This window comes from Chrysemys picta, chromosome 1, assembly GCF_011386835.1.
Source record: "Chrysemys picta bellii isolate R12L10 chromosome 1, ASM1138683v2, whole genome shotgun sequence".
NCBI lineage: Eukaryota > Metazoa > Chordata > Testudines > Emydidae > Chrysemys > Chrysemys picta.
The window spans coordinates 292,439,273-292,466,408 of NC_088791.1; the positions used below are offsets into that span (position 1 = coordinate 292,439,273).

At 40.2% G+C, this 27,136-nt stretch overlaps 1 protein-coding gene across 14 annotated transcripts in view; it reads left to right on the top strand.

Moving 5' to 3' along the window:
• The window catches only part of DGKH (diacylglycerol kinase eta), a 272,588-nt gene that overhangs the window by 141,261 nt on the left and 104,191 nt on the right, over positions 1-27,136 (top strand). For all 14 annotated transcript variants that reach the window (XR_010597782.1, XR_010597783.1, XR_010597784.1 and 11 more), the window contains 2 exons: positions 2,537-2,647; positions 4,235-4,315. Coding sequence is in view for 11 of the 14 variants with exons in the window: in XM_065581187.1 (XP_065437259.1) it covers positions 2,537-2,647; positions 4,235-4,315 (192 nt within the window). In the remaining 3 variants the exon portion in view is untranslated. The remainder of the gene's footprint in view (positions 1-2,536; positions 2,648-4,234; positions 4,316-27,136) is intronic.

Here is a 27,136-nt window from a genome sequence, read left to right on the forward strand (position 1 = left end):
GCCCCCCCGTGCCAAGCCCCGCGCTGCCCTCCCCCACCGAGCGCCGCGCCACCGCAGCCCGCCCCCGCCAAGCGCCGCTGGAACCCCCCCAGAGTGCCGCCTCCCTGCCCAGCGCCGCGCCGCTGGAGCCCGCCCCCCCCCCCGAGCGCCGCGCTGCCGGAGTGCCCCCCCCACCCCGCGGAATGCCGCGCCGCGCTCCCCCCGCCGCCCCTTACCAGGTGCCGCCCCAAGCATGTGCTTGGGTGCCTGGTGCCTGGAGCCGGCCCTGGCCGGGAGTGGTAAGTGCTCCTGCTGCCTGGGGCGGCGAGGGTACCCTACAGCTCCCTGGCTCCGCAGGCAGCAGGGGACCCTGCAGCTCCCAGCCGGCACTGACTGAAGTCACGGAAGTCTTTGCCGTCCATGACTAAATTGTAGCTTTACGTATCATCTGTTGCCAAGCAAGTGAAGGTCTGGTCTTATTGCATCCCTGGAGCAAAGTTCTGTAGCAAGGGTTGGATTCTGTACCAGTGGAACTGGATGATGCAAGTGCTCTGCTCTCAGTAGAGTATGTCTGATGAAAGCATTTACACTGTACACAAATGAATGAAAGTACATTACCTGACTATTTTAAATTAATAAGAATATTTATTATCCAGATCTGTTGTAATAGCTTCATATGAAAAAAATATGCTGTAGTGGTTAAATGCTTTTTCACCTCCAACTTTAGAAGGGTATTTTTTGTTGAGAAAACAACTTTCTCATAGTTAAAATGGGAGTTTAAAAGATTTGTCATAAAGTTTTGATTAATAATCCGTTTACGATTCCAGAGCCATTTAATGGACAGAACAATCCCCTGGTTACATTAAACATGTTGGAGTGTTTGTGCGATATTATTAGTGCTCTAAAAGGGAGAGAGAAAGCCATGATAATGCCTGTTTTTGTAGAAATGGCATTAAGGAATTAATTTAATCTTCAGGAAAACAGTGTGTTTTTTAAAGTCTAGAAAAACAAATAGGCCAACAGATTTATGTTCTTTCTATAGATTTTAAATTCATGTATCTCCTTCATGAAAAAAGGTTTTAATGTACATTCTAATCTTCCGTAACGTATGCCATTTATATCATAACATACATTTAGATATTTCCACTTTCAGGATAATATTAAGATAAGTGCCAATGCTCATTATGTATTTGAAGAGGGAATTAGGACTATTGGATACAGAGCTTATATTGTATGGAGCTGATTTCTGTATTATTCTCACTTTTGAATTGTGTTACATATACATAAATCATATGCACGTAATTCATGAGCACCATGAAAATTTCAAAGAGGGGTACAAAACACAAGTACAGTATGGCTATAACAAACCAAACCAAAACTCGTGTGTGTGCCTATGACTACTGTTGACTGAATTGTTAACAAATTAAATCCATTACATCACGTGAAAATATTTTATCTTTGTTAGGTATATTTTGGGGCATTTTATTAGAAAAAAACACTAAAGAATTTAGTACAGTAGCCATCCTATGGATATATTTCATAATTATTTCACATTCATAAATGGGAAATAGAGGAACAAAAAAGTATATTTTCCTTTTTTCTGTGAATGTATTATGTTAAAGTTAAGAAGAATTTGACATCCATTGAAAGAAGAATATGTCAGATGCCCTTTGATTAAGCTTATAAGTGGTCCAGATCAACTTGTAAGTGACCTTTGCATCATGTTGTCTAGAAATTGCATTGTACTATGACATCTGCATCATGACATAATACAAAATGGAAATACCATGCTTCAGAGACCACTTTAGAGCAGAGAATCCAGATCCATATGTATCTTCGTTTCCCTTTTAATAGTGTACTTCAAAAGAGTATTTAAGACTGTCAGTGATATAGGCCACTGTGCACAACTATATTATACCATTGAGTTATAAAAACTCCTCCTATGAAATTTACAGGGAGAGTGCTTAAAAATCAATGGTGTGATGAAGCCACAGATATTACCAAAACATTTCTAAACACATTAATTTATTGTGCTCTTGACACTATTCTTCCAAGTTTCAGTTGCTGTCTTCTTTTCCATTTTAATAGTTAGAAGAAAGGGGTAACAAGAGTACAGATGCCACAGAGTAGGATCTGTCTGCGCTTATATGGCATAGATAGCTAATATTTTTTTTAGAATTGTGCAACTGCCAATCATTGCTCACTACAGTATTGTGGTTTTGGAATTATAGAAGTAATACAATTAAATAGCAATTTAATCTCCAGAATAGTTGTTTGCATTTTCTGTGTATATCTCCACTGCTTTTTGAATGCGTACACAAAATTAACATTTTGCCAGTATTCGCATTGTTAAAAATAATTGTGCATAGTTTGATTGTCAAATGATAGAATCAATCATAATCTCATATACGTGAATACAAATAAAAATAATGAATATCTTTATACAGAACAGAAAATTGTTTACAAGGGTCTAAGAATTTTTTTATATAATATATTTAGATACTTGGATATTTTTACCAGGTCTTATGTATGTAAATTTTTTTTTTCTTTTTTTCAGACAAGTATAAAGGAAGGGCTACTATTGAAGCAAACAAGTTCTTTTCAGAGGTGGAAAAAACGTTATTTCAAACTTCGAGGCCGTACCCTTTACTATGCCAAGGATTCAAAGGTAAGGATGTAAGAGACTGCCTTATGGGAACGAATGCCTTATGCTTGTAGCACCAGTTGTTTCTCAGGTTTATTAAAATTAGAACATTGATTTAAAATAACACTGATTGTTTTCACAACCAATTTGCTATTTATAAAAATTAGTATACAAAATTAACCTGCAAAAGAAGACAGGTTACATAAACCTCTGAGTTTTCGGTATGGTGGTTTGTTTCTGTTCTTTTACCCATTTTAAACAAATTAGTCAAATAATGTTAATAAGCTGATTTCTGTTTTTTCACTTAGGAAAATAAATTTTAAAAAGGAAAAAAGCATTGGAGGGATATTGTTCAAATGTTAAACATCAAAGTTCAAGCTATTATTGTCTGAAGGGCAATTTCCTGAAAGATACTTAAATGATTATGCTAAAATAGTGCTAGTCAGGAGTTATCCCTTGAAATGAATTTTCAATGGAAAATTAAGTTCTGAAAAACTGAAATTTTCAGTAGGAAAATTTCATTTTCAGAAATTACTCTCCTTTCTGTTAGGGAAAATCTAAATGAAATATTTCATTTCAGGTCAGTTTGGTCCAAATGGAAATGTTTGTTTGTTGAACTGAACTGAAACATTTAATTTCAAGTCAGTTTATCATTAAGCTGCTTCTGCGTGAGCCGCCATGGTGCCTTCTGGGTGTGGTAGTTCAGGTGCTTCAGGCCCTCATTTGCTCCTATTGATTGGCCTCCTTGACCCCACTACATTTCCCATGATGCACTACAATCTCCTCTGCGACTGAGCTGCATGGGGTATCAAAGGAGTCACGTAGGTAAGAATGAGGGCATGAGTCACCCAAGCTAGGCACAGTTGTACAGTCGCTGCCCTGAAGAACTGACAACCTTAATTAACAAGACAGACAAGGGGTGGGGAAATGGCAGGATCATTCACATATTACAGATGGGAAGCTGAGGCAGATCTGGGAATTAAATCCAGATCCCCTGCCATCCCAGTCATACCTGCCTCAACTGCAGGACCATCCTTAGTTTAGATTCCCTGCCATGAGTTGAATGTGTGTGTGGCGGGGGGAGAAGGGGAACTTTCTTTTTTACTCTCTTTTGCCCACAGCACAGGAAGGGAGGAGAGACACATGACTGGAATTGTTTTACTGGTCATCAGTGAGCCTCAGTAAGCCAGCAGAACCCATAACCCTTTCCCAGCAGACTTAACGCTGGCTAATAGGCTGTGATGTTTAAAGTAGACTCTGCCAGATTGTTATATGTATCTGTCTTCTTTGACTCTATTATGGCATGCTTAAGTGGCACTCCAAGGCTGAATATAATATTGTAAATTTTCTCAACAGTGTTTTTGAAATGAAGATTACTTTTTTGACTGGGATAAAATTCATTTTCAGCCCGCTTATGTTTTTGAATTTTCCTACTGATCAGATTGTTACATGGCTCCCTCTGAAAGGTGAAATTAGAAAGGTTTATCTGCTTAGTAAATTTTCTACTTTTTTCATTTGATTCCTAAAACAATAAGGTGGAAGTGAAAGTGCAGTAGGGTAAGTGTGCTTAAAAGTGGTATTTAATGTGTTTGTGTTATTTTCCGTTCACAGTCTCTAATATTTGATGAAGTTGACCTGTCAGATGCCAGTGTAGCTGAATCGAGCACAAAAAACGTCAACAACAGCTTCACGGTATGGTGCCTTTATCATAACTGTAGCCTTGAAAGCTATAAAAAGACTGTAACTAAGACCATCAAGAATGCTCTCAATAAAGTTATTTCTCATTTTCCTTTATATGGAAGTGTATTAATGAAATAGCCTGTAGTGTCATGACAACATTATATTAACTGTTGATAATTCTGAATCCAGTTTCATGCACATCTTTTATCAGCTTTTAGTATATTTAATATTTGTTTCATAAAATGCTGATACAGAACATTAAAAAAATAGTGACAGTGAATATCAACTGTCCTTATTTTCAATCATCTTTATTTTATGCTGTAGTTTATCTTTTAATGTGTTATATTGTTTTAAGTTAAATTTCCTGGATGATTATCACTAAGTGTGATTTTAATTCCCTATTCTTAAATTGATAATTCTGATCCTCAACTGTATTAAATAATTGGGTTTTTTGCTAACCATATTATTCTTAGTTGGTTTCAACCTCGCTGTCTTTGTAGTTATACCTTATTTATACAGTGGCATATGAGTGAGGGCATTACAAGTTTATATAAATCCATATAGTAGTTTTACACAAAAACCTAGAATGTTGTCTTCTTTTCACGCTTCTAAGGGAAGGCTGAATGTTTTGTAATTGTTTTAAATTATTTCATTATGGGAAATAAGTGGGATAAAGATCAGTCTGTTGTGTCTCCTTCCCCCCTCCCCACCAAAAGTGGTGAGGTTTTGTGAACATTCTTAACTCTCATGGAAAGGTGTTTTAAAGCCAAGGACTAGCTGCCAAGAAGACTCTGGGTGAAATCCTGCTCCATGAAATCAATGGAAATTCTACCATTGACTTCAGTGGTACTAGGATTTCATCATCTTATCTGCAACTCCCACCACTCTCAATCTAACTATTAATATTTCCATTTTTCCTGAGGATTTTAGCTGTCCCAGGTAATCTTGGTCACGTAGTAAGAGTCAATTTCTGAGGAGGTCCCGTGCCTGCCTGATGAAAGCTTTGCTGATGAAGATTCCAGAGGCTCACTCATTCTGGTGTTCGATGAGTAGCTAATGTGATCAGAGGAAGCGTGCTTTTATCAGCCTAGGTTGGAGGTCAGGTTGTTGCACTGACTAAAGTTTCTTTAGCATTTATAATTCCTTCCCAGATACAGTGATCGTCAATAACAAAGTCTCGAGGAGCAAATCCACATCTGGCAAGATAGTATGAGATCTTTTGGCTAGGGGAAGGTAGAAAAAGGCCGGGTTTTTTTTTTTTTAGCGCTTTTGCTGTTTGGGTATCTGTTGTCAGTGAAGAGTCCAGAAAGCCCTCTTGGCTGCATGCCACTCTGATGACAGTGGGGCAGATGCCCTCTATGAGGGTGATGGAATGTTAGCTATTTTTTCATAGTGGTTTTCATTACCTATTTGAAATTCTACTTCCATCTTGCCTGGTTTTAGCTTTAGACAAGAACTATTTATCATTCCAGCATTGGGATAGCTGAGGAATGATGAAGAAGTGTAGTCTACCTGTGTGAACAGAGGTTCAAAGTTTCTTTGGCTATCTTTCATCAGTAGAGGAAAGGCCTGGGTGTGTGTCTCAGTTACTGGCCCAAATTTCTTTCAGTGTATCTAAGAATTCCTATGAGACGAATAGAGAGGGTTGGTTTTTTGGGTTTTTTTCTTTTTGAAAAAAGGATGTAATACTGGTTTTTCTGTTCTTGGTCTTCATATCTTGAACTCCAGAGAGTCCATCTTTGATGTGAGTTGTCTTCTATGTGCTTTTCTTTTGGATTTCCTTACAGAGGTTGGTGCTGGATTCTGGAATAGGTTGGAGAATTCTGAAGGATATTTTGTTTTTTTACTTCATTTTTCACAGCTTTTTTGAGAACCATGGAGATTAGCGAAGAAGGTACTGGGGAAGATGTCTTTGGAGCCATAGTGTTGACAGCTGTGGATAGTGTATTATTTTCATATCTTACTAGGTTTTCCAGCCTGGGCAGAGCATTCTCTAAGAAGTTTTATTAAATTTATTTATTTAAATTATATCTTGGTCTGTAATTCTTCCGGAGTGGACTATATACTGGCCCTTGCCATTTGTTACCAGCTCTCATCTCATCTTGGTCTTTTGTCTTCTCCCCTTGAGTTTGTGTGACATAGTCTGACAGCAACAAAGCTCAGTGGGATAGTACATCTCTGTCCTTACCCCTTGACCAATACTGAGGGTAGAGGTTCCAGAAACTCTGCCTTTCAGCACTTCTCCTTGGGGAGTACTGAGAGTTCTCTTTTCTCTTCTTTCTTTAAGAAATACACCTCTACCTCGATATAACGCTGTCCTCGGGAGCCAAAAAATCTTACTGCGTTATAGGTGAAACCACGTTATATCAAACTTGCTTTGATCCGCCGGAGTGCGCAGTCCCCCCCCCTCCCCTCCGGAGCACTGCTTTACTGCAAAAAGAACAGGAGTACTTGTGGCACCTTAGAGACTAACAAATTTATTAGAGCATAAGCTTTCGTGGGCTACAGCTCACTTCTTTGGATGCATATACAGATTCAGATGCGGATACAGACTAACACGGCTGCTACTCTGAAACCTGCTTTACTGCGTTATATCCAAATTCATGTTATATCGGATCGCGTTATATCGGGGTAGAGGTGTAATGTATCCCAAACCAGTTTCATTATCTGCTTCTTTGGGTTATCTTCAGCTTTCCCCTGTAAGCATTTTGTTTATTAAAAATCTGTCAAGAAATAAATAGATGATGTGGTTAGCATACTGTTGATTCTCCGTCCTAATGTGTGACACCCATTATTAACGTAGGTTTATTTTGGATGGAATAACCTCCGTCCTAATGGGTGTCACTGTGCTGCTGTCCAGTAATGATTGGGATGGGGTAACTCTTTCTTGCCTCTTGGGAGAGGGAAATACACCTTCATGAATATTTAGTAGTTTCACTGAAATAGTAATTTGGTTTTATTTTTTTTTAAATCCATTCTTATTTTAAATTTCAGACTTGCCATTTCACTTTAAAAAAATCAGCTTTCCATGGAAAGCTTTATATTCTCTCCCCTTCACCCCTTCTAGTCTTACATCTTTTTGGAGATAGAAAGGTGCATGTTGAGATTTTTAATACACTGTAAGCACTATCCTTGGGAAGAACCCACATCCTAAAATTAGACACAACACAGCATTAAGGTTGGATTTATCTGAAATGTGCATATATTGCACATTTGTCGAATATTTTATGTGACTAAATGTTATGCTTATTCACCAGAAATACTTTCTCACCGAAATGAAGTGGGAGGAAAGGGAAGAGATTTGAAGGAAAATAAAATAAAATAAAAAGAAGCCAGCTAATAAAGCATGTAACATAACATCTATTTCAGTTTGTTCTTCATAATTATTTCTACCCATGAATATCTCAACCCCCAGACAAACCTCCTTACTGACAAATAGTGTCTAGTGGACAGGTTTGTACTGATGAGCAGTGTAGACTGCTTTTTCAGTCTCTGAGGACCTGATGCAAAATCCACTGAAGTAATGGAAAGTATTCCTAGTGACTTCAGCAGGGTTTGAATCAGGTCCTAAGTGCCTATGTTGCTCCCTAAGTAGTCTGCTAAGCTTGTTTGAGTCCCCTCCCTGCAACACAGTGTACAACCTCTGCCTCAGTGAGCTGTTTAGAAATGTGGGTGTCTTATACTCAGCAATTCAATAGCAATATTAGATTTCTACTTTGGAATACTACTTATTGTAGAGAATCTCTGCGCCTATCTACACTGAGAGTACGTCTATACTTACCTCCGGGTTCAGCGGTAAGCAATCGATCTTCTGGGATCGATTTATCGCGTCTTGTCTAGACACGATAAATCGATCCCGAAGTGCTCGCCGTCAACACCGGTACTCCTGCTCTGTGAGAGGAGTATGCGGAGTTGACGGGGGAGCCTGCCTGCCGCGTGTGGACCCGCAGTAAGTACCTTGCAGTTCGAACTAAGATACTTCGACTTCAGCTACGTTATTCACGTAGCTGAAGTTGCGCATCTTAGTTCAAACTGGGGGGTTAGTGTGGACCAGCCCTGAGAGTATAACTGTGTCAGTACATGGCTGTCTGATAAAATAAGAAACACCCATATTTTAGTACCATTTTCTGTTTTTAGTGTGCATGGAACAGTGTGGTTCTATAGCCATTTTAGGGACTGGTCTTACAGCCTAGTTCATAATCATAACATAATATGGTCCTGTTCCTCAGCTCCATTCTATACTTGTGTTATCCTGTTCTACAAACAAAAAACAGTCACAATGTGGATATCCATAATTGTGCTGACATGGTTTGATAGTAGGGTAATGCACAAGCAAGCTGGACTTGTTTCTCCATCGCCCTGCACAGTGTGTAGTCATTTGTGCCAGAGCAAACTGTGTGCAAAACAATGTTTCACACCTGCTTTGAACTGGTCTAAATGCCTACATGAGATGCAGGGCAAAAGAAAACTAGTCCTGTTGGACTTAAAGGACATATCAAATATTAAATAATCAAAGGGGGAAAGGTGGGGTTGAGAAACATCTCTTTGGACATTTTAAAATTTAAAAAATATTTTCAGGGCTTCCATTTTCCTGGTCCATCTGTCTAATGTTAGTAAAGGTAATGAAAGGAAGTGCAGGAACCCCCCTCTCCCCACCCTGGTGGAATGGAACACCCATTAAGGCATTACCAAAAGTCTGGAAATGCCTTTATTGGGTAAAGAGGCATCTCTAGTTGTCATTTCAATACAAGCTGAGGAATGTAAAAGCACAAGCTGTTCCTTTTGTGGGGAGGGCATTAGGGTGAATCAGACTCCTATACTCATAGCCAAACTGGAGATGGAACAGTGTCCAATTTCGCCTTTCTTTCCTTTGTATCCTACCTCTACTTGGATTTTTGAACAGGGAGAAATGAAGGTGCCTCACTCATATCATACCTTTATTCAGGAAAATTACTTTATTATTGTGCAAATGACTCTTAATTCTGTTAGATATGGAGGAGTTTTTCCAAGATGTGACAGTGGGATTCTAATCAGTTGGAGCATTTGAGAGGTCTTGTGCTGGAATTATTTTCCATTGGCTCAGGTGGATATACTTAGTAGGAATCTTTCTACATTTAATTATTACGGTTCTAGGACAGGCAGGTCCAAATTAATATGAAGCTTCTCAGGACAACAAATATAAATGCTAAAAGGGATCTTTTAAAAGTTTTGACAATGTAGCTTTTATGTTCAGTGTCTATCACTGTCTTGCTTTTTCATTAAAATAAAGTACGTTAAATAACTTCAAAACATTTTAAAAATGCACATAAATATTAACCACATTTATTTTCAGTCATTGATCTACAGGTGTATGTAAAATGCTATGGTTACTGCAAATCCACCTGGCTTAGTACAATCATATGAAATGCACAGGCACCAGGTGGTATAGCACCTATTTTTAATCCTAATTGATGTTTGGAAAATTTTAGTTCCGATATCACCGGCCATAACAGGTGTGACTGAAAGATGGTTAACAGTAGGGTATGAATTTTATCTCTGAGCTGTTAAGTTGTACTTCTAACCCTTCCTGCAAATGCTCACAAAACCATAAATGCTCACTTCCTTTATCTCTCCTAAATCATCGAGTAATGGGAAAAACTTCAGTGGTGTAGTTCTGCTGGCTAGTGACTTCTGTGGGTAATAAAGGAAATAATGAAACCATATTTTGGACCAGTCTCTGCTAGGAACATATGAATTGCCACACTAGATCAGACCTATAGTCCAGTATCCTGCCTCTGACAGTGGCCATCATCAGATGATTCAAAGGAAGGTGCAAGAAACTTTACAGTAGGTAGATATGGGATAATCTGCTCCTCCTGGAAGTCTTGTCCTTACCCTACATAGTTAGAAATTTGCTTGAGTCCTGAAGCAAGAGGTTTTATATCCCTTATAATTTGTTTTGTTTGTTTTTATAGATATTTTGTTATCCAAATAGGTGTCTATAGGTGTCACAGTCTTTCTTTCAGAGGAGAGGTTTTCCATGCCCCTGTGCATTCTCACCAGTCATCTCTGACCCCTTCAAATTCTGCAATATAATTTTTGAGGGGGGGGTAACCACTACTGCACATAGTACTCCAGATGAGGGGAAACCACTGATTTATATAATGGGATCCTAATATTTTCCATATTATTTTCTCTCCCATTCTTTATGCAGCCTAACATTCTGTTTGCTTTTTTGACAGCAACTGCACATTATGCAGAGGCCTTCTTTGAACTGTTCAGTGATACCCCAGGGAGGTCCCTTTCCTGAGTCGATACAGTTAATTTAGATCCCTATAAGGTGTATGAATATTTAAAAATTTCCCTTCAGTGTGCATTATTTTGCATTATCAACAATGTACTACATCTGTTATCATGTTTTCCATTCACCTAGCTTGTTTAAGTCCCTCGGAAGTTCCTCGGTTTTCTCTGGGCTTGAATACTCAAAATAATTTGTCATCTGAAAATGTAGCCACCTTCCTTCTTGATCCACTTTTCAGATTGTTAGCAGTGATATTAAACAACACCAACACTAGTACAGAACCTTGAGGCACCCAGCTGTTAACTTTTTGCTGTGATGAAAGCTCACCATTTATTCCTGGTCCTTTGTTTTCTGTCTCTTAGGCAGGTTTTGATCCTTGACAATACTTTGTCTCTCATCTCATGATTACTTAGTTACTTTAGCAGCTTCTTCTGCAAGCCTTTGTCAAAGGCCTTTTGAAAGCTAATAAATTATAGAATCATAGACGTGTAGGACTGGAAGGGACCTTAATAGGTCATCTAGTCCAGCCCCCTGCACTCAAGGCAGAACTACGTAATAACGAGACCATTCCTAACAGGTATTTGTCTAACTTGTTCTTAAAAACTTGTTCTAGTGCTTAACTACTCTGACAGTTAGGAAGTTTTTTCTAACGTCCAATCTGAATGTTCCTTGCTGCAATTTAAGCCCTTTGCTTTTTGCCCCTATCCTCAGAGGTTAAGGAGAACAATTTTTCACCTTCCTCCTTGTATGCACTTGAAACTGTTATCATATCTCCCCCCCCACCCCCCAGTCTTCTCTTCTTCGGGCTAAACAAATCCAATTTTTTCAGTCTGTCCTCATAGGTCATATTTTCTAGACCTTTAAACATTTTTGTTGCTCTCCTCTTGACTTTTTCCAATTTGTCCACATCTTTTCTGAAATGTGGCGCCCAGAACTGGATGCAATACTCCACCTGAGTAGAGTGGAAGAATAACTTCATATGTCTGGCTTACAATATTCCTGCTATTATCTTTCCCCCGTCATTGAGTAAGGGCCTACCCTGTCCTTGGTGTTCCTCTTGCTTCTAATGTATTTGTAGAATGTTTTCTTGTTATCTTTTTTGTCTCTAGCTAGTTTACTTTCGTTTTGTGCCTTGGCCTTTCTAATTTTGTCCCTACATGCTTGTGTTGTTTGTTTATATTAATCCTTCGTAATTTGACCTAGTTTCCACTTTTTTCAGGACTCTTTTTTTTTTCAGTTTCAGATCATTGAAGATCTCCAGGTTAAGCCAGCGTGTTCTCTTGCCATACTTCCAATCTTTCCTATGCAGTGGGGATAGTTTGTTCTTGTGCCCTTAATAATGTCTCTTTGAACTGCTGACAACTGTCTCAAACTTTTTCCCCTTAAATTGCCCCCCTGGGATCTTACCTACCAACTCCCTGAGTTTGCTAAAGTCTGCCTTCTTGAAATCCATGATCTTTATGCTGCTGCTTCCCCTTCTACCATTCCTTAGAATCATGAACTCTATCATTTCATCATCATCACTTTCACCCTAGCTGCCTTCCACTTTCAAATTTTCAACCAGTTCCTCCCTATTTGTCAAAAATCAAATCTAGAACAGCCTCTCTCCTAGTTGCTTCCTCCACCTTCTGAAATAAAAAATTGTCTCCAATATATTCCAAGAACTTGTTGGATAATCTGTCAACTGGTTTCTCTTTTATCCAACAGTTTGACATGTTAAAAGAATTCTAATAGGTTAGTGAGGTGTGATATTCTTTTGCAGAAGCTGTTCTGGTTAGATCCTTTCTTATTATGATCTTTAAGGTGTTTTGTTATTCTATTTTTAATCATCATTTCATCCTATTTACGTGGTATAAATGTAAAGCTTACTGATATGTAATTCCCTTGATCATCCACACAGCCTTCTTTGCAATATAGGTTCAACATTTGTTCTCATATCCTCTGGTACAGTAGCTATTTTTAATGAGATTGCTTATCCAGCACCTCTTTTTCTGACACCCCAATCAATTCTTAGAGTCAGCTGTATTCTTTCTCCCAACTCCTGATAGCCACTAAAGGCTAAAAGCATAGTGCTTTGTGGGATTGCTCTTTCTATAATATGTTTTGATGGACAGGATGAATTCCTTAGATTCTTGAACTATTTTCACTTCCATTCTTGTTGTCCAAATTGTTCTAAGCTTTTGTCAAGGTTAAAAAGAGAGAGAATGAGAGAGAGAGATCATAAGAAACGGTCATACTGGGTCAGACCAAAGGTCCATGTAGCCCAATATCTTGTCTTCCAACAGTGGCTAATGCCAGTTGCTTCAGAGGAAATGAACAGAAAGAACAGGTAGTCATCAAGTGATCCATCTCCTGTAGTCCACTCGGTATAACTGAGTGCAAGAGTTACTAGACTATCTTTTCCCTGCCAACAGCAGGAAATTAGAAGTTTTTTTCTCTGGAGAAATTAGAAGCATTTAATCACTTCTTTACTTTTGGGTACTACAGGCGTCATGTAAGATTTTAAAATAATTTTTTGTCGTAGAGCCACTTAAATAAATTTAACAACAACAAACATCAATCTGTCAACCACCAGCACTCCACATTTTCTGGAGTCAGATGGATTACATTGCTTGCAATGCTAATTGAAAAGACTAACTTTTAAGAATTTGAGTAACCTTTCTATTTCCTTTTCCCATGAGTTACCTATAAACGTTTTCTTTTGAATTCTGTCCTCTGCCATTATCAAAAAGGGCAATGAGTAGTGTCTCTTTAAGATTTAAAATTGGCCCATCTAAACGCTTCCAAATTATTTTTATTTTTTGTTCCAATGCAATGCTAACAAATGGTCCCAGGGTGATTATCTGCAGACTGAAGCCCTTTCTTTATGAAAACAAGGTAGAGCATGGGTAGCAACAGTTCAAGCTTCTGTGCACACATACCTCAACAGTATGACTCACCCAGGAGCGGATAGTTCAGTCTCCATGTCCATTTAGTTCTCGGCATTTCTGCAGAGACTGCTGTCAAGGGTGTCAATTAATATCCTTTGTGATTGTAGTCTACTAGTAACTGAGACCTGGTTGTGGTCTACTAGTAATTTAGGTTGCCTGCTGTTTGAGGGATTATTAAATAGACCATGGCTAATAATGAGTTTTGACTGCTATTGATCTGAGCGATAGTCACACATTAGTGAATTAGTGGGGGAAGTGCTTTGTATTCCGTTCAGTCCTGTATGGAGTCTTTCTCATATTCATGCTGTTTTAAAAACAAACCAAACTGAAATAGCAAATTAATTATGTTGCAGCAAAGAATGGGAGCTACAGAAACAATTAGTGTTAGAGTCTTATGAAGTATTTAAATTTTTTTACTCCATTTAACACTTATACTTTTTACCCTGATAATGATTAAAAAAATGTAATGAAACTGGAAGCTTTCCAGAGTAATGCACCATTTTATACTATCTATGGATGCTTTGATGGGTCTGGGTGTGACTCTTAAGATTAAGCATTTTTAGGTCAGACATGGCACACTGGCTGTCTCCTTCCCTAGTGTGCCTGGAGACAGTGACGCTCCGAGTTTAATTATGAAATAGCAATAAAGCATTTGAGTGGCGAGGCTATAATCCATGGATAAACTCCATGGGAATGGGGCTATTACAATAAAAGCTTAGTACTTCAGAAGAGAAAAAAATAATTATCAGGTTTTTAAGACAGTGGTTACACAAATAGTCTTGTTTTAGTAATATTTTCATGGATCTTGTTTTCTACAGTTATTTGGCTTAAGCAGGTCACAGGTAACTTAATAATTTTAGGGGCAAAAAGGGAATTACATAGTTTATTTAATTTGCAGAATTTGAAAAAAAAATGTCAAAAAGACTTAAAGATAACTACAGCAGTAAAGAGATTAATATAGATTAAATATATGTTTTATTTCCTTGTCTTGTTTCATTTTATGTTACTCTGTAAAGGCAGTGAGTACAAGTGACAGTGATAAGTGTTTTATAAATTAATGCACAACAATCATCAAATTTCATTCTTTGGAAACTTTTGCTTTTAAATTGTCCCACCCACCCCGCTTCAAATCCATACACTAAGATGGATTATAACTTTGAACAAAAACATTGATAAAAATGCCAGTAAAAATCTTGCAAAATACTTCTAGAACAATTTCAGCATGCAAAATAGTTTTTGTTAACAATGCCTTGGATGTAAAGGACAAATATATTTACTGTTTGATAAACAGTGATCTCTAAATTCAGGCACATGTGTTATTTTTATCCAGGTATATTACTGTTTCAAAAAGAAAAATGGTTGGTGCTTGATTTCAATATACAGTGTGTTGTTTTGCATACCAATTCAACAAGATACATAAGAGAGTGCCTTCCTTTAAATATGCAAATTTCCAATGTGACAGTTAGGGTACATCTTCAGTGAATGGGAGCTCATGTACGCTAGATAGCTCGCTAAAAATAGCGGCGATGATGCCACAACATGGGGCTCAGCGCAGGCTGTACAAGCTCATTGGTATTAATGTGTGCAGCCAGTGCTGAAACTCACATTATAACTAGCAGAGTACAGCTAGGGCAGGTGCAACTATGTAAGCTGCCACTCATGCCCCCAGTTGCAGTGTAAGACATACCTTTAGACATGTGCTTAAATACATTGCCATATCTGTCACAACAGTCTCATACATGGAGAAGGTAGTTGCAGTACATTGCTATGCATTGAGACCCTGATTCAGCAATCTCCTGCAATAACCTTCGAAGACTTTATCGTATTAAGATGGGCTGGAATTGCATATAGCATCCTTAGTGGGGAGATATGCCACCTGTGAGACCTGAGAAGTGTATGGGAGTTTGAAAGACTATATTGAAAATGTGCCAGACAAGTATGGACTTTTGGGATAATTAAAATGGATTTTCTGGGGAATCCCTTGGGAGATGTTATTACAAATTCCCCTAGTTTTTGAAGCAACTCCCTGAGGAGAGGGTCATTGCCTGCTGATTGCCTGTTATAGAAGGCCAAGATCAAAGGCCTGAGATATATAAATAAATGGCAGATTTGCCCAGCCTATGTTCTGGTTGTGAATCTAAGATAGATAACTTGTAATCAAGGAGAAAACCCAGTTCTGCGTCTTGAAGGACTAAAACCTACCAGAGCCCTAGGTTGGAGTTGGGGGTAACCTTTGGTAAGATGTTTAGTATAGATGTAAGTTCTTTTATTGTTTTAATGTGTTTTCTCTGTAATGCTTTTACCTTCAGAATAAATATGCATGCTTATAAGGAGCTGCTTGGTAACTTATAACTGCGGACAATATACTGATCATAACCTTCAGCGAGAAAACAAAGCACAGATGCTGGCCTTTTTTTAGGCTGTCTTTCTGGCTGGGAATATCACAGTGTAATCCAGGGAGTTATGCAGCCTTAAAATTCCCAGTCAGGAGGGGAGAGATGTGTGTCTTTGCCCAAGAGAGCTGGAAGACAGAAGCCTGTAATTCTGTGACAAGTACATCACTTTTAAAAGGATGGGCAGGAATAAGATCAGAAATAGCAGCTTTAGACCTGAACAGAATAAATGTTCAAGGAATAAGATGATATCCAGAAAATTGCTGGTTTGTGACAGATGTAAATAGTGGCTTAGGGTAAATCTCTCTCTCTCCTTCTGTCTCATCCTTTGTGTCATAAACTCAATCCCAGTTCATATCAAGAAGAAATCTCTCTTCCTTGTAAATCACATAGTTAGGTTCATTATCAGGCTTTCATCCTTTCATCTGAAGGAATTATTTTTCTCATTTTAGCCGTTGGACTTTGCTAGAGACAGGATGTTGGATTAGAGGGTCTATTCTATTTGTACATTTTTAGCAGGGCAATTCCTATGTCATTATTATTTTGCTTGTTCTTGACTGTAAATAGGGCCCTGACCCTGCAAAGGGATTCACTAAGGCAGACCCTCATAGCACTACATTGTTCCTTTTGCAGGATCGTAAATAATACAGCAAGATCAGAAAGTGGACCTGCACTATTGCTTTTACTGCATATTCAAGTCTCATAAAAATCTGACACAGTCACAAAATTGCATGTATTCTTTTATGAATCAACAACTAATACAAACTACATTTTTCCTCTCAAATAAAATAGGCTGGTAATCATCCATTTACAATGCATAAATCTGTTTAATGGTCTAAAGTGTTTCCTTAAAAAAGAGAGACACAGTTTCTTCTTTTTTAATAATTTATAATTTATTTGTAAAGTTTTCTGTCTATAAAGTATCAGACACATGTTATGGCATTATAGAAATAATTATATCTTAAAAAATACAATATCGTATGATCTATAACATCTAATGTGTGTATAACGTATACAAAGAAAATAAATCTTTGTAGGAAGGAGGTAGTTTTTTTCCTACCTGCATTTACTGATTGCATTTTTGAAGTGACCCTTTTATAACTGTGTTTCAAAAAGTGACTTTAATAAGACATTCCATTGGGACACTTTTTAGTGACTGGTGAAATTCTGTTATCAAGGAAATACATATTCCCAGCCTAGCAACTGTCAAGTGAGTCTGATAGAACTACATGATTTTGCATCATCATTCTACTATATACAGACAGGACACCATCCTGTGAGGAGTTAAGTTTCTCCTAAGTGATGCTGGCTTCACTGGGGACTGAGAGAACTCGATACCTATCATTTTCTTGCCCAGGCTTACAGTGTCTTGAGATGTTTTGTTTTTTGTTTATTGGCTAAGCTGCTGACTCATCAGAGACAGTTTGTATCCCAAATACTAATATGGTGAAGGGTGATGCTATTACTTTATTGAATTCATGACCTGAGTATACTTAACAAAAGATGGGGATAAATACTGTGCCTTTTTGGTATGTGTGCTTTATGTTTTCCTGCCAAGAAATAGGTCATTGAATTAAAGTACATATGAGTCATTTGAAGATGTTGCTTTTTGCAGCAGTTCTGCAAATATTGCTATGAAAAGCTGAATAAAAGCACTCCAGTATTACTATTTTCAAAATCATATATTCAGTGCCATACATTGTTACAAACCTAGGTGAGCATTCTTTGACCGGAAGTGTTACAGCCAAAGGGTGTGACTCTGCTGTCATTTAAGGTAATAGAAAATCTCCCATTGACTTCAGTGGGAGCAGGATTTAAGTACTAAATAGTCCAGTCAAATACAAGATGCTAACCAAAAGCGGGGATTATTGATAATTAAGATGGATTACCAGATAAAGTGGGTTATATTTGGAGGTGGAGAAATCAGGAGATGGGTAAAGGAAGAGTTTTCAAGGAATGCCTGGCAGAATGATAAAAGTTGAATTATTGGTTTTGGAGAACGGGGAGGGGGTGGAGGAGGGAGGAGAACAAGAAAAAAGAGATTGAATGAAATGGGTACAGAAAAGGAATGAATTTAAGCAGTACTTTAGAAAGCATGAAATTATACTTCATAATTCCCAAAGAGCTTCATAATTCCCAAAGAGCTGAGAAACAGATGCAAGACTAGATTGCAAACTTCTGACTAATGTGCATCCCCAGAATTTGGTCTAACAAATATTGTGTTACTGATGCTGAAAAATGGTTTTACAAGTGAGATGCTGAAATAAAGAAGAAGTTAATATATTGGGGAAAAAATCTCTTACAAAAGAGGCTTTTCTTTATCTGTCAACACAGAAGGAACCTTCTGGATGCCGAAAACAATCCTATGACTAACTTAGGGCATGTCTACACTGCCCCACAGTTCTAACTACAGGGATTTGAATAGCAGTATGCACCAAAGTGCTGCACTGTAACTACCCCATGTGGACCCAGTAGGCACGAACTAAAAGATTGTTCTTCGAGAAGTATCCCTGTGGGTGCTCCATTTAAGGTAGTCATGCGCCCCTGTGCTTGCCATCAGAGATTTGTAGTAGTGCTTGATTGGGTCGCAAATGCACTGTCTCTGCCTTACAGTGCCTCAGGCAGTTATAAGCACTGTGCGACCAAACCTCCCTCCTCCCCCCCACCCTCCCAGATCCTTCTCTGCTGCCTTTGGCTTGAGTCGGAGCACTTAGGAGTGCCTCGGTACCCAGCCTAATAGCATTCAGTTAAAAGTTAATTGTCGATTATCTTATAGTTACCTTTCTTTTCTGTTTATTTTACTTCCCTTTTATTAAAAAAATACTCTCATATTAGGAAATTAAGTTTCAATTGTTAGTGACCCTTTAGAGTAAAGTAGTTGTTCTCCCTTCTGGGGAAAAAGCCTTCTCTGAGGGACATGCCCAGTTCCCTGGGTTTTAAACTCTGCCTTAAGTGCAGACTCTCTATTCCAGTCTCTGATGGGAACTCGCGGTGTGTCCCTGCCTTGGTGAGTCACACATCCCACAGAAGTGCTCACATTGCCATAACCTGAAAGCCTGCACCAGGAAGACGAGAGACTTGCAGTTGAAACTCTTTATGACGGAGAAATCTCTGCACCGGGCGTCTGAGCCCAAATCATGGACTCCCCTTGGACAATGGTCTCCTACAGAAGCCTCCTATCCACCCTTCCTCCCCGTCCCTCTGCAAAGACTCTGCTCATGAATATCTGCTATGACAGATATGACAGGAGGTAAACCACCTCATACACCTAGGCGCAGTAGAACCAGTACCAATACAACACAGAGGGAAGGGATTCTATTCAGATTACTTCCTAACCCAGAAAAAAACTGGAGGATGGAGGCCTAGTTTCGACTTACAACAACTCAATGAATTTCTGAAGACCCAACGCTTCAGGATGATCACATGAGCAACCATAATTCCAGCACTGGAAAGAGGGGACTGGTTCTCAGCCCTCGATCTCCAGGTCACATATTTTCATATAACAATATATCCCTCAAACAGGAGGTTCCTTGGGTTTGTTTTAGGAGCAGACCACTTTCGGTACAAAATACTGCCCTTTGGGTATTTTTGGTGGTGGCAGCTCACCTCCACAGATAAGGGATCATAATATTCCCCTATTTGAATGATTGTTTACTGAAAGCATTGACTCAACAAGGGGCACTAGGAGCAACTCAAAACACAGTAGCTCTTTTCACATGTCTAGACTTACAAATAAACGCACAAAAATCAACATTAGAACCTGTGCAGAAAATGGAGTTCATCGAAGCCTGCCTTAGTTTTCTGGAGGCTACAGCCTTTCTGCCCTGACAACAATTCACAGCTTTACTCACAACGTTAGACAGTCCGCAGACATTGGCCAGGGCTTGCCTACAACTATTGGGCCACACGTCCACAACAATGTTCATCGTTAAATATGCCAGACTGCACATGTGATGCCGGCAAGCCTGGCTCTGAACAGTCTATGTTCTGCACAGACACAGCATAAACAAATGTCTTATGATGCCAAACAAAGTAAAAGACTCCTACGGTGGTGGACATGACCAAACAAGGTTTGTGCAGGAGTCCCCTTTTTACACAGCTCTCCAATGGTGATGATCACTAGACATTTCCCTATTAGGTTGAGGGGCACACGTGCAGACTCACACTATCCAAGACTGTTGGTCCCCATCAGAATTCCTCTTACATATAAACCTACTGGAGCTGTAGGCGGTTCACAATACGTGCTCCCATTTCCTACCTATGATCAAGAACAAAACCTGAAAGATCCTTACAGACAACGATGCTTGCATGTTCTCTATAAACCAGTAACGGGGGGATATGTTCACATTACCTATGAATGGAAGCCATGCTACTTTGGACCTGGTGAATCAGCCACAACATCGACATCTCAGGATGTCAGAACACCACTGCAGATGCACTATGCAGAGAATTCTCCCAGGATCACGAGTGAGAAATGGACCCTTGAGTACTACTGAATATTTTCAGACAGTGGGAGTTCCCAACTGTAGAACTCCTCAGGACAACACAAAATGCCAAATGTCCACAGTTCTGCTCCAGAGCAGGATTGGGTCCCCATTCTCTGGGCGATGCCTTTCTCATCAAATGGGACACACCCCTACTGTGCACCTTCCCACTGACCCCTCTTCTATCATGAGTCATACACAAAATCAGAATGGACAATTCCAAAGTCATCTTGATAGCCCTCATGTGGATCTAGCAAACCGTGGTTCCTTTACCTAATAATAATATATGGAGATATACCTATCTCATAGAACTGAGAAGGGACCCTGAAAGGTCATGGAGTCCAGCCCCCTGCCTTCACTAGCAGGACCAAGTACTTATTTTTGCCCCAGATCCCTAAGTGGCCCCCTCAAGGATTGAACTCACAATGCTGGGTTTAGCAGGCCAATGCTCAAACCACTAAGCTATCCCTCTCCCCCACCCCCAAGATGGCTGTGTGCCCATCACACACTCTTCCTCTTCTACCTCATCATCTCTCACAAGATGTGGACCAGGTTCACTATCTGAACCTGACAAGACTCCACCTCAAGACGTGGCTATTCCATGGCTCTGAGAAGCCAAAATGACCTGCTCAGAGGAAGTAAGGGACATTATTTTAAACAGTCATAGACCAACTACTCGACATACCTACCTACACAAATGGAGGTGTGATAAATGAAGAGAGGGGAGTAGCTCTCTTTTATGGACACCTAGCCAGCCAGTAGCTATAAAATCCCTCTTAGTAGCTGTTCTCTAATTGCTCTACCTGTAAAGCACGGTAAATGGAAGTGAGTGGGCACCTGGCCAAAAGAGCCAATGGGAAGGTTAGAACTTTTTAAAATTGAAAAAAAGACCCCCTTTGTCTGCCTGTCTGTTGTTCTCCCGGGAAAGGTGGACAGGGCAGCAGCTTTGCTGTAAGAAGGTTGGGCCAGGTATGAAAAAATCATCAGTATCCTACCTAGAAACTACTCATTTAAAATCCCAGATATGTAAGTAGATCAGGAAATGTCTAGGAAGACGCAATTAGGTTTATTCCTTTTATTTTGTTATGACTTATGGATTCCTCTGTGCTAACCCCAGGTGCTTTTGTTTTGCTTGTAACCTTTAAACTGGACCTCAAGAAAGCTAATCTTGGTGCTTCATCCATGTAGTTGCTCTTTTACAATCTAGCAATAGCCTGAGTTCCCAGATGTATTTTCTTTCTTTTTTTTAAATTAATACATTTACCTTTTTGAAGAACAGAATTGGATCTTTGTGTCTTAAGAGGTTTGTGCACATGTTGTTTAATTAGCTGGTGGCAACAGTTGATTTCCATTTTTTTTCTCAGCTCTTCCATGGGGAGGGGGGGAAGAGGACAGGGGGTGAAAGGGCTTGAGGTTACCCCCACAGGAAGGAATTCCCGAGTGTGCCTTCCTGGGCTCTCAAAGGGGTTCTTGGGTGGTGGCAGCATCTACCAATCCAAGGTCAGAGAAAAGCTGTAACCTAGGGAGTTTAATACAAGCCTGGAGTGGCCAGTATTAATTTTTAGAATCCTTGTGGGCCCCTGCCTTCTGCACTCGAAGTGCCAGAGTGGGGAATTAGCCCTCACAGGAGACGGTTCACTATATGGGGCCAAAATAAATAAATCACACAGTCTACTCTCCTCTTCTTCTGATACTGGACTATATGTTGGAACATAAGAAATCGGGTCTCTCCATGAATTCCGCCAGAGTACACCTTGCAGCTATCATGGCATTCCACCATAAGGTGGATGAGTTATTGATTTTTGCTCACCCAGCCACCAAGCATTTTCTTAAGGGCCTTTGTAATGTCTACCACAAAATACAAACCCCTACTCCATCATGGGAACTTAATGTACTGTTATAGGGCCATATTGGACCACCGTTTGAACCACCAGTGACATGTTCACTACTTCACCTTTCAATTTAAGGGGGCCTTTCTTGTTGCCATCATGTCTGCCAAATTGGTGGGGGAGGTAGGGGCTTTCATGGCATACCTACCATACACAACATTCTTCAAAAATAAAGTTACCTTAAGACCGCATCCCAAGTTTTTAACTAGGTTGACACCTCATTCCATCTGAAACACCCCATTCATTTCCCATCGTTCTTCCTGAAACCCCATGGGAATAAACAAGAAGCAGTACTCCAAACCCTGGACGTAAAAAGGACGCTGGTCTTTTACATCAAGAGAACAAAGGCTTTTTTAAAATCACCAAAATTATTCCTCTCTATCACAGCATGCTCAAAAGGAGGCACCATATCTAAACAGAAACTAAATGGATCTCTGGATGCATTGACTTTTGCTGTCGTCAACAACGGCTTAAATCCCCAGCGGGGACCCACACACACTCCACCAGAGCTCTAGCTGCTTCAATAACTTTCCTTAACAATGTCCCCATCATGGATGTGATGGGTTCGGTCACAGAGACCCCCTTGGGACTGTCATCTGAAGTGCAGAAATTACTTCTGAGCCCATTTTCCCTGATGGCTTAGGACTCCAGAACCCTGCCTTGGTGAGCCAGACATGCTAGTCTGCTGCAACACAGAGCCAGGTCTGAACCATGCCCCCAAAGCTGCAGGCTTTAACCAAAGGCTGCTCAGCAGGTCACCTCTCTCCAGCACCCAGACACCCAGCTCCCAATAGGATCTAAACCCCAAATAAATCCATTTTACTCTTGTAACTTTAGCGCCCTCATGACCAAGATGGAGTCTGATCTGCAGGCAGCTCTGGCCAATAGACAGCGCGTTCAGGAATACAGCAGGAAAAAGCCCTTCCACCCCAGAGGCACCTGTTCCAAACCCACCCACAGGAAAAGCAGAATGGATATAACAAAGGGAGATATTTATTTACAGAAGGATGAGAGGAGAAAAACAACAAGGGGAAATATAGGGGGAGCAGTAGAACAGGGTTGCATCCAAACCAAGGCCCCACAGGCCCAGTGGTAGCACAGTCTGAGCAATGTGTCTGTACACACAGTTCAGGAGTTTAGGAGTCCTGAGCAAAGTTCCAGTCCAGTGGGTTGCTCCTGGTCGTCTTCAGCTCCAGTGAACTTTCCCCAGCAAACCTCTCCGGTGCCCTCTTCTGCTGCTCTCTGCAAAGCCACACAGAGCAACCACCTCCCCACTTAACTAGCTAGCAGCTTCCCTCCTTATTCTCAGTACAGAGTCAAAAGCCCCAGTACTCACAGCCCCATGCAGCTCTGGCCTGTCCTTCTCGAGAGATTCCTCCCTGGCACAGTGCTCCTCCTGGCTCCTGTCCTGGGATGTCCCTGATTGGCCTCCCTGTCCTTCCCAGGCTTCAGGAAGGTTCTCTGCTGCTTCACTTTTTGAGGGCCTGCGGACTGTAGCCCTTTTCTCCTCCAGAGCCACACCCCTGAGTTTACCTCCTTTCTCTCATTGCTCCCCTCCCACCTAGGAAAAAGATTTAAAGAGGCCATGATCTCTAAACCCCAAAGGGGTTACACTCTGTATAAAGCTTATACAGGGTAAACTCATGAATTGCTCACCCTCTATAACACTGATAGAGAGATATGCACAGCTGTTTGCTCCCCCAGGTATTAATCACTTACTCTGGGTTAATTAATAAACAAAAGTGATTTTATTAAGTACAAAAGTATGATTTAAGTGGTTTCAAGTAATAGCAGACAGAACAAAGTAAGTTACCAAGCAAAATAAAACAAAACATACAAGTCTAAGCCTAATACATTTAAAAAACTGAATACAGGTAAATCTCACCCTCAGAGATGTTCCAATAAACTTCTTTCACATGATTCCTTCTTAGTCTGGGCCAAATTCTTTCCCCTGGTATAGTTCTTGTTAGTTCCAGCTCAGGTGGTAACTAGGGGATTTCTCATGACCGCAGCCCCCTTTGTTCTGTTCCACCCCTTTTATATCTTTGGCACAAGGCAGGAATCCTTTGTCTCTCTCTGGGTTCCTACCCTTCCTTCTAAATAGAAAAGCACCAGGTTTAAGATGGATTCCAGTATCATGTGACATGTTCACATGTCCTGTGAGACTTCATTACTTACTGGCTGGCACCCACGTATACAGGAAGGCTTGCAAGTAAACAGCCATTTACAACCAATTGTTCCAGTTAATGGGCGCCATCAAGATCCTAAGCCACTATTAATGGCCTAATTGCATAATTATAATAGGACCTCAGAGTAATACTTCATATTTCTAGTTTTAGATACAAGAATGATACATTCATACAAATAGGATGAACACACTCAGTAGATTATAAGCTTTGTAATGATACCTTACAAGAGATCTTTTGCATGAAGCATATTCCAGTTCATCATATTCACACTTATAAACATAATTTCATAAAACAAATTGAGTGCAATATCACAATGGACATCTGCAAAGCACAACCTGGGTGTCAGCTCGTACATTCATACAACATTATGCATTAGAGCTGCATTCATCGTCAGATGCTCCATTTGGACTTACCATCTTATCACCCACCATGACTACAACTTTGAAGCCCATTCCTTCCACTGACAGGCACTGCTGTACACTCACCTAAAGTGGAACACCTACAGGGACACTCCTCGAAGAAGAAGAGATGGTTACTCACCCTGTGCAGTAACTGAGGTTCTTAGTTTGGTTTTTTTGAGCTCTAGGTTCTTTAAAAGGAGTCTGCTTTTGAACATTTTTGTGTGTGTAAGTGTGCTTTTACCTTGTTTGTGAATATAACCAGTTAATACAATAAGTATGCTTTTATTGGGTGCTGTATATCGCAGACACTACAAAACTTTTTCTCTAGCCTTTTTATAAAGGAAAAACTATTTAAAGAAATCCAGGTAGTATAACAACCCTTCCCTTCTCCCTAAAAATCATCCCTATATTTATCATTGTAATCAGAATTACAGAACCAGAATTACAGAATTGCCAGGTGACCACTTACAAAATTTCACAGCAAAGGCTCCAGTACAATAAGGTACCTAACCAGGTATGTGACTTAAAGCACACAACTTCATGGGATTAATGTTACATATGTGCTTAAGTACCTTGCAGAATCAGAGCCAGAATGCCTTTAACAGTAATATCACCAGTCAAGTGCAGATTTATCCCTCTTCAGACACCCAACCACCCTCCTTCCTGCTGCAGGCAAATTTCCACCCTTGTTAACATGTATCTGAAATGCCGGGTGCCTCTCTAGGTTGTTCCAACTTTCAGTTCAAGTTCTACATGTACTGCTCACTTGCCTCTCTGTTGTTAGTTGCTGTCTGTTTAAAATATTTGTGACCTATAATATTGTGGAAAGTCTATGGCACTCTGTGCCTCAAAGCAACACCCTGGACCACCCCCATATTCACCACTGTCATATAATTATGATATGTTTTGTACAAAGTATGCCTTGTGAGGTATAATTTTTAAAAGTCTGGATCTGTTGAACATTAATATCCTGTTGGATTGTATGTGCTATCATTGTATGTGAAGATATGAAGTTTTACTATATGTGTGTTACTGAAATATGTTGTGAGTTTTGGAACACCCACAACCAGCCTTTCAGGTACAACAATTGAGTAGCCAGATGCGCTGATGGCCCAGTAAAGGGAATCCACACTTCCAGCGACTATGCCAGGATCTGTATACAATGGAGACTTCTCAGAAAGAGCACATAGACAATGGAGAATGCTTGACCAATGGGGTCATGAGCATAGAGCTTTCCAGCAAGCTGGAAGAAACTATAAAAGAGGGGAAGTATCATCATCACTTAGCCTCATTCCTCCCACAACTCAACACCTAGAAACATGTCTGGAGGACAAAGATTTTGAACTGGGAAGGTGGTTTTGGGCTGAAGGAGAGTTCCAGCCTGTGTATTGAAGATCTGTAACTTGCTTGTACTATCTATCCGGGTGAGACACTGCTTGATTCAAATCCTGTTTAGTTTATAGAACTTAGACTGTGAATCTTTTATTTTTTATGTAACCGACTTTCATTTCTGTGCTTATTACTTATAATCACTTAAAATCTATCTTTCTGTAATTAATATATCTGTTTTATATTTTACGTAAAACAGTGTGTTTTGGTTGAAGTGCTTAGGAAACCTGCTCGGGTTATAAAGCAAGGGTAGGCAACCTTTCAGAAGTGGTGTGCCGAGCCTTCATTTATTCACTTTAATTTAAGGTTTCGCGTGCCAGTAATGCATTTTAACTTTTTTAGAAGGTCTTTTTCTATAAGTCTATATTATATAACTAAACTATTGTTGTATGTAAAGTAAACAAGGTTTTCAAAATGTTTAAGAAGCTTCATTTAAAATCAAATTAAAATGCTGATCTTACACCGCCAGCCTGCTCAGCCCGCTGCCAGTCTGGGGTTCTGTTCACCTAGGCCGGCAGTGGGCTGAGCGGGGCCTGCGGTGGGACGCCGGCTGGCAAGGGGCTTGCAGCCGGGACCCCAGACCTGGGGGGTGTGTGTTCAGGGGTTAGGGCAGAGGGCTGGGAGTGTGGGACCCCGTCCCTACCTCTTCTCTGCCTCCTCTACGGAGCAGGGAGCATGCTGCCACTCGTCCCCTTCCCCCTCGCAAGGGCCATCAGCTGATCGGCGCAGGGAAGGAGAGGAGGAGGGTCAGGAAAGCACCACGCTGGGGGAAGAAGCAGGGGAGGGGGGGAGCTTGGCTGCCACAGGACCAAGCTTCTGCCTCCTGCCTCCGCAAGGGAGAGCGGTGGGGGATGAGTGGGGCTGGGGGCTGGGACTGC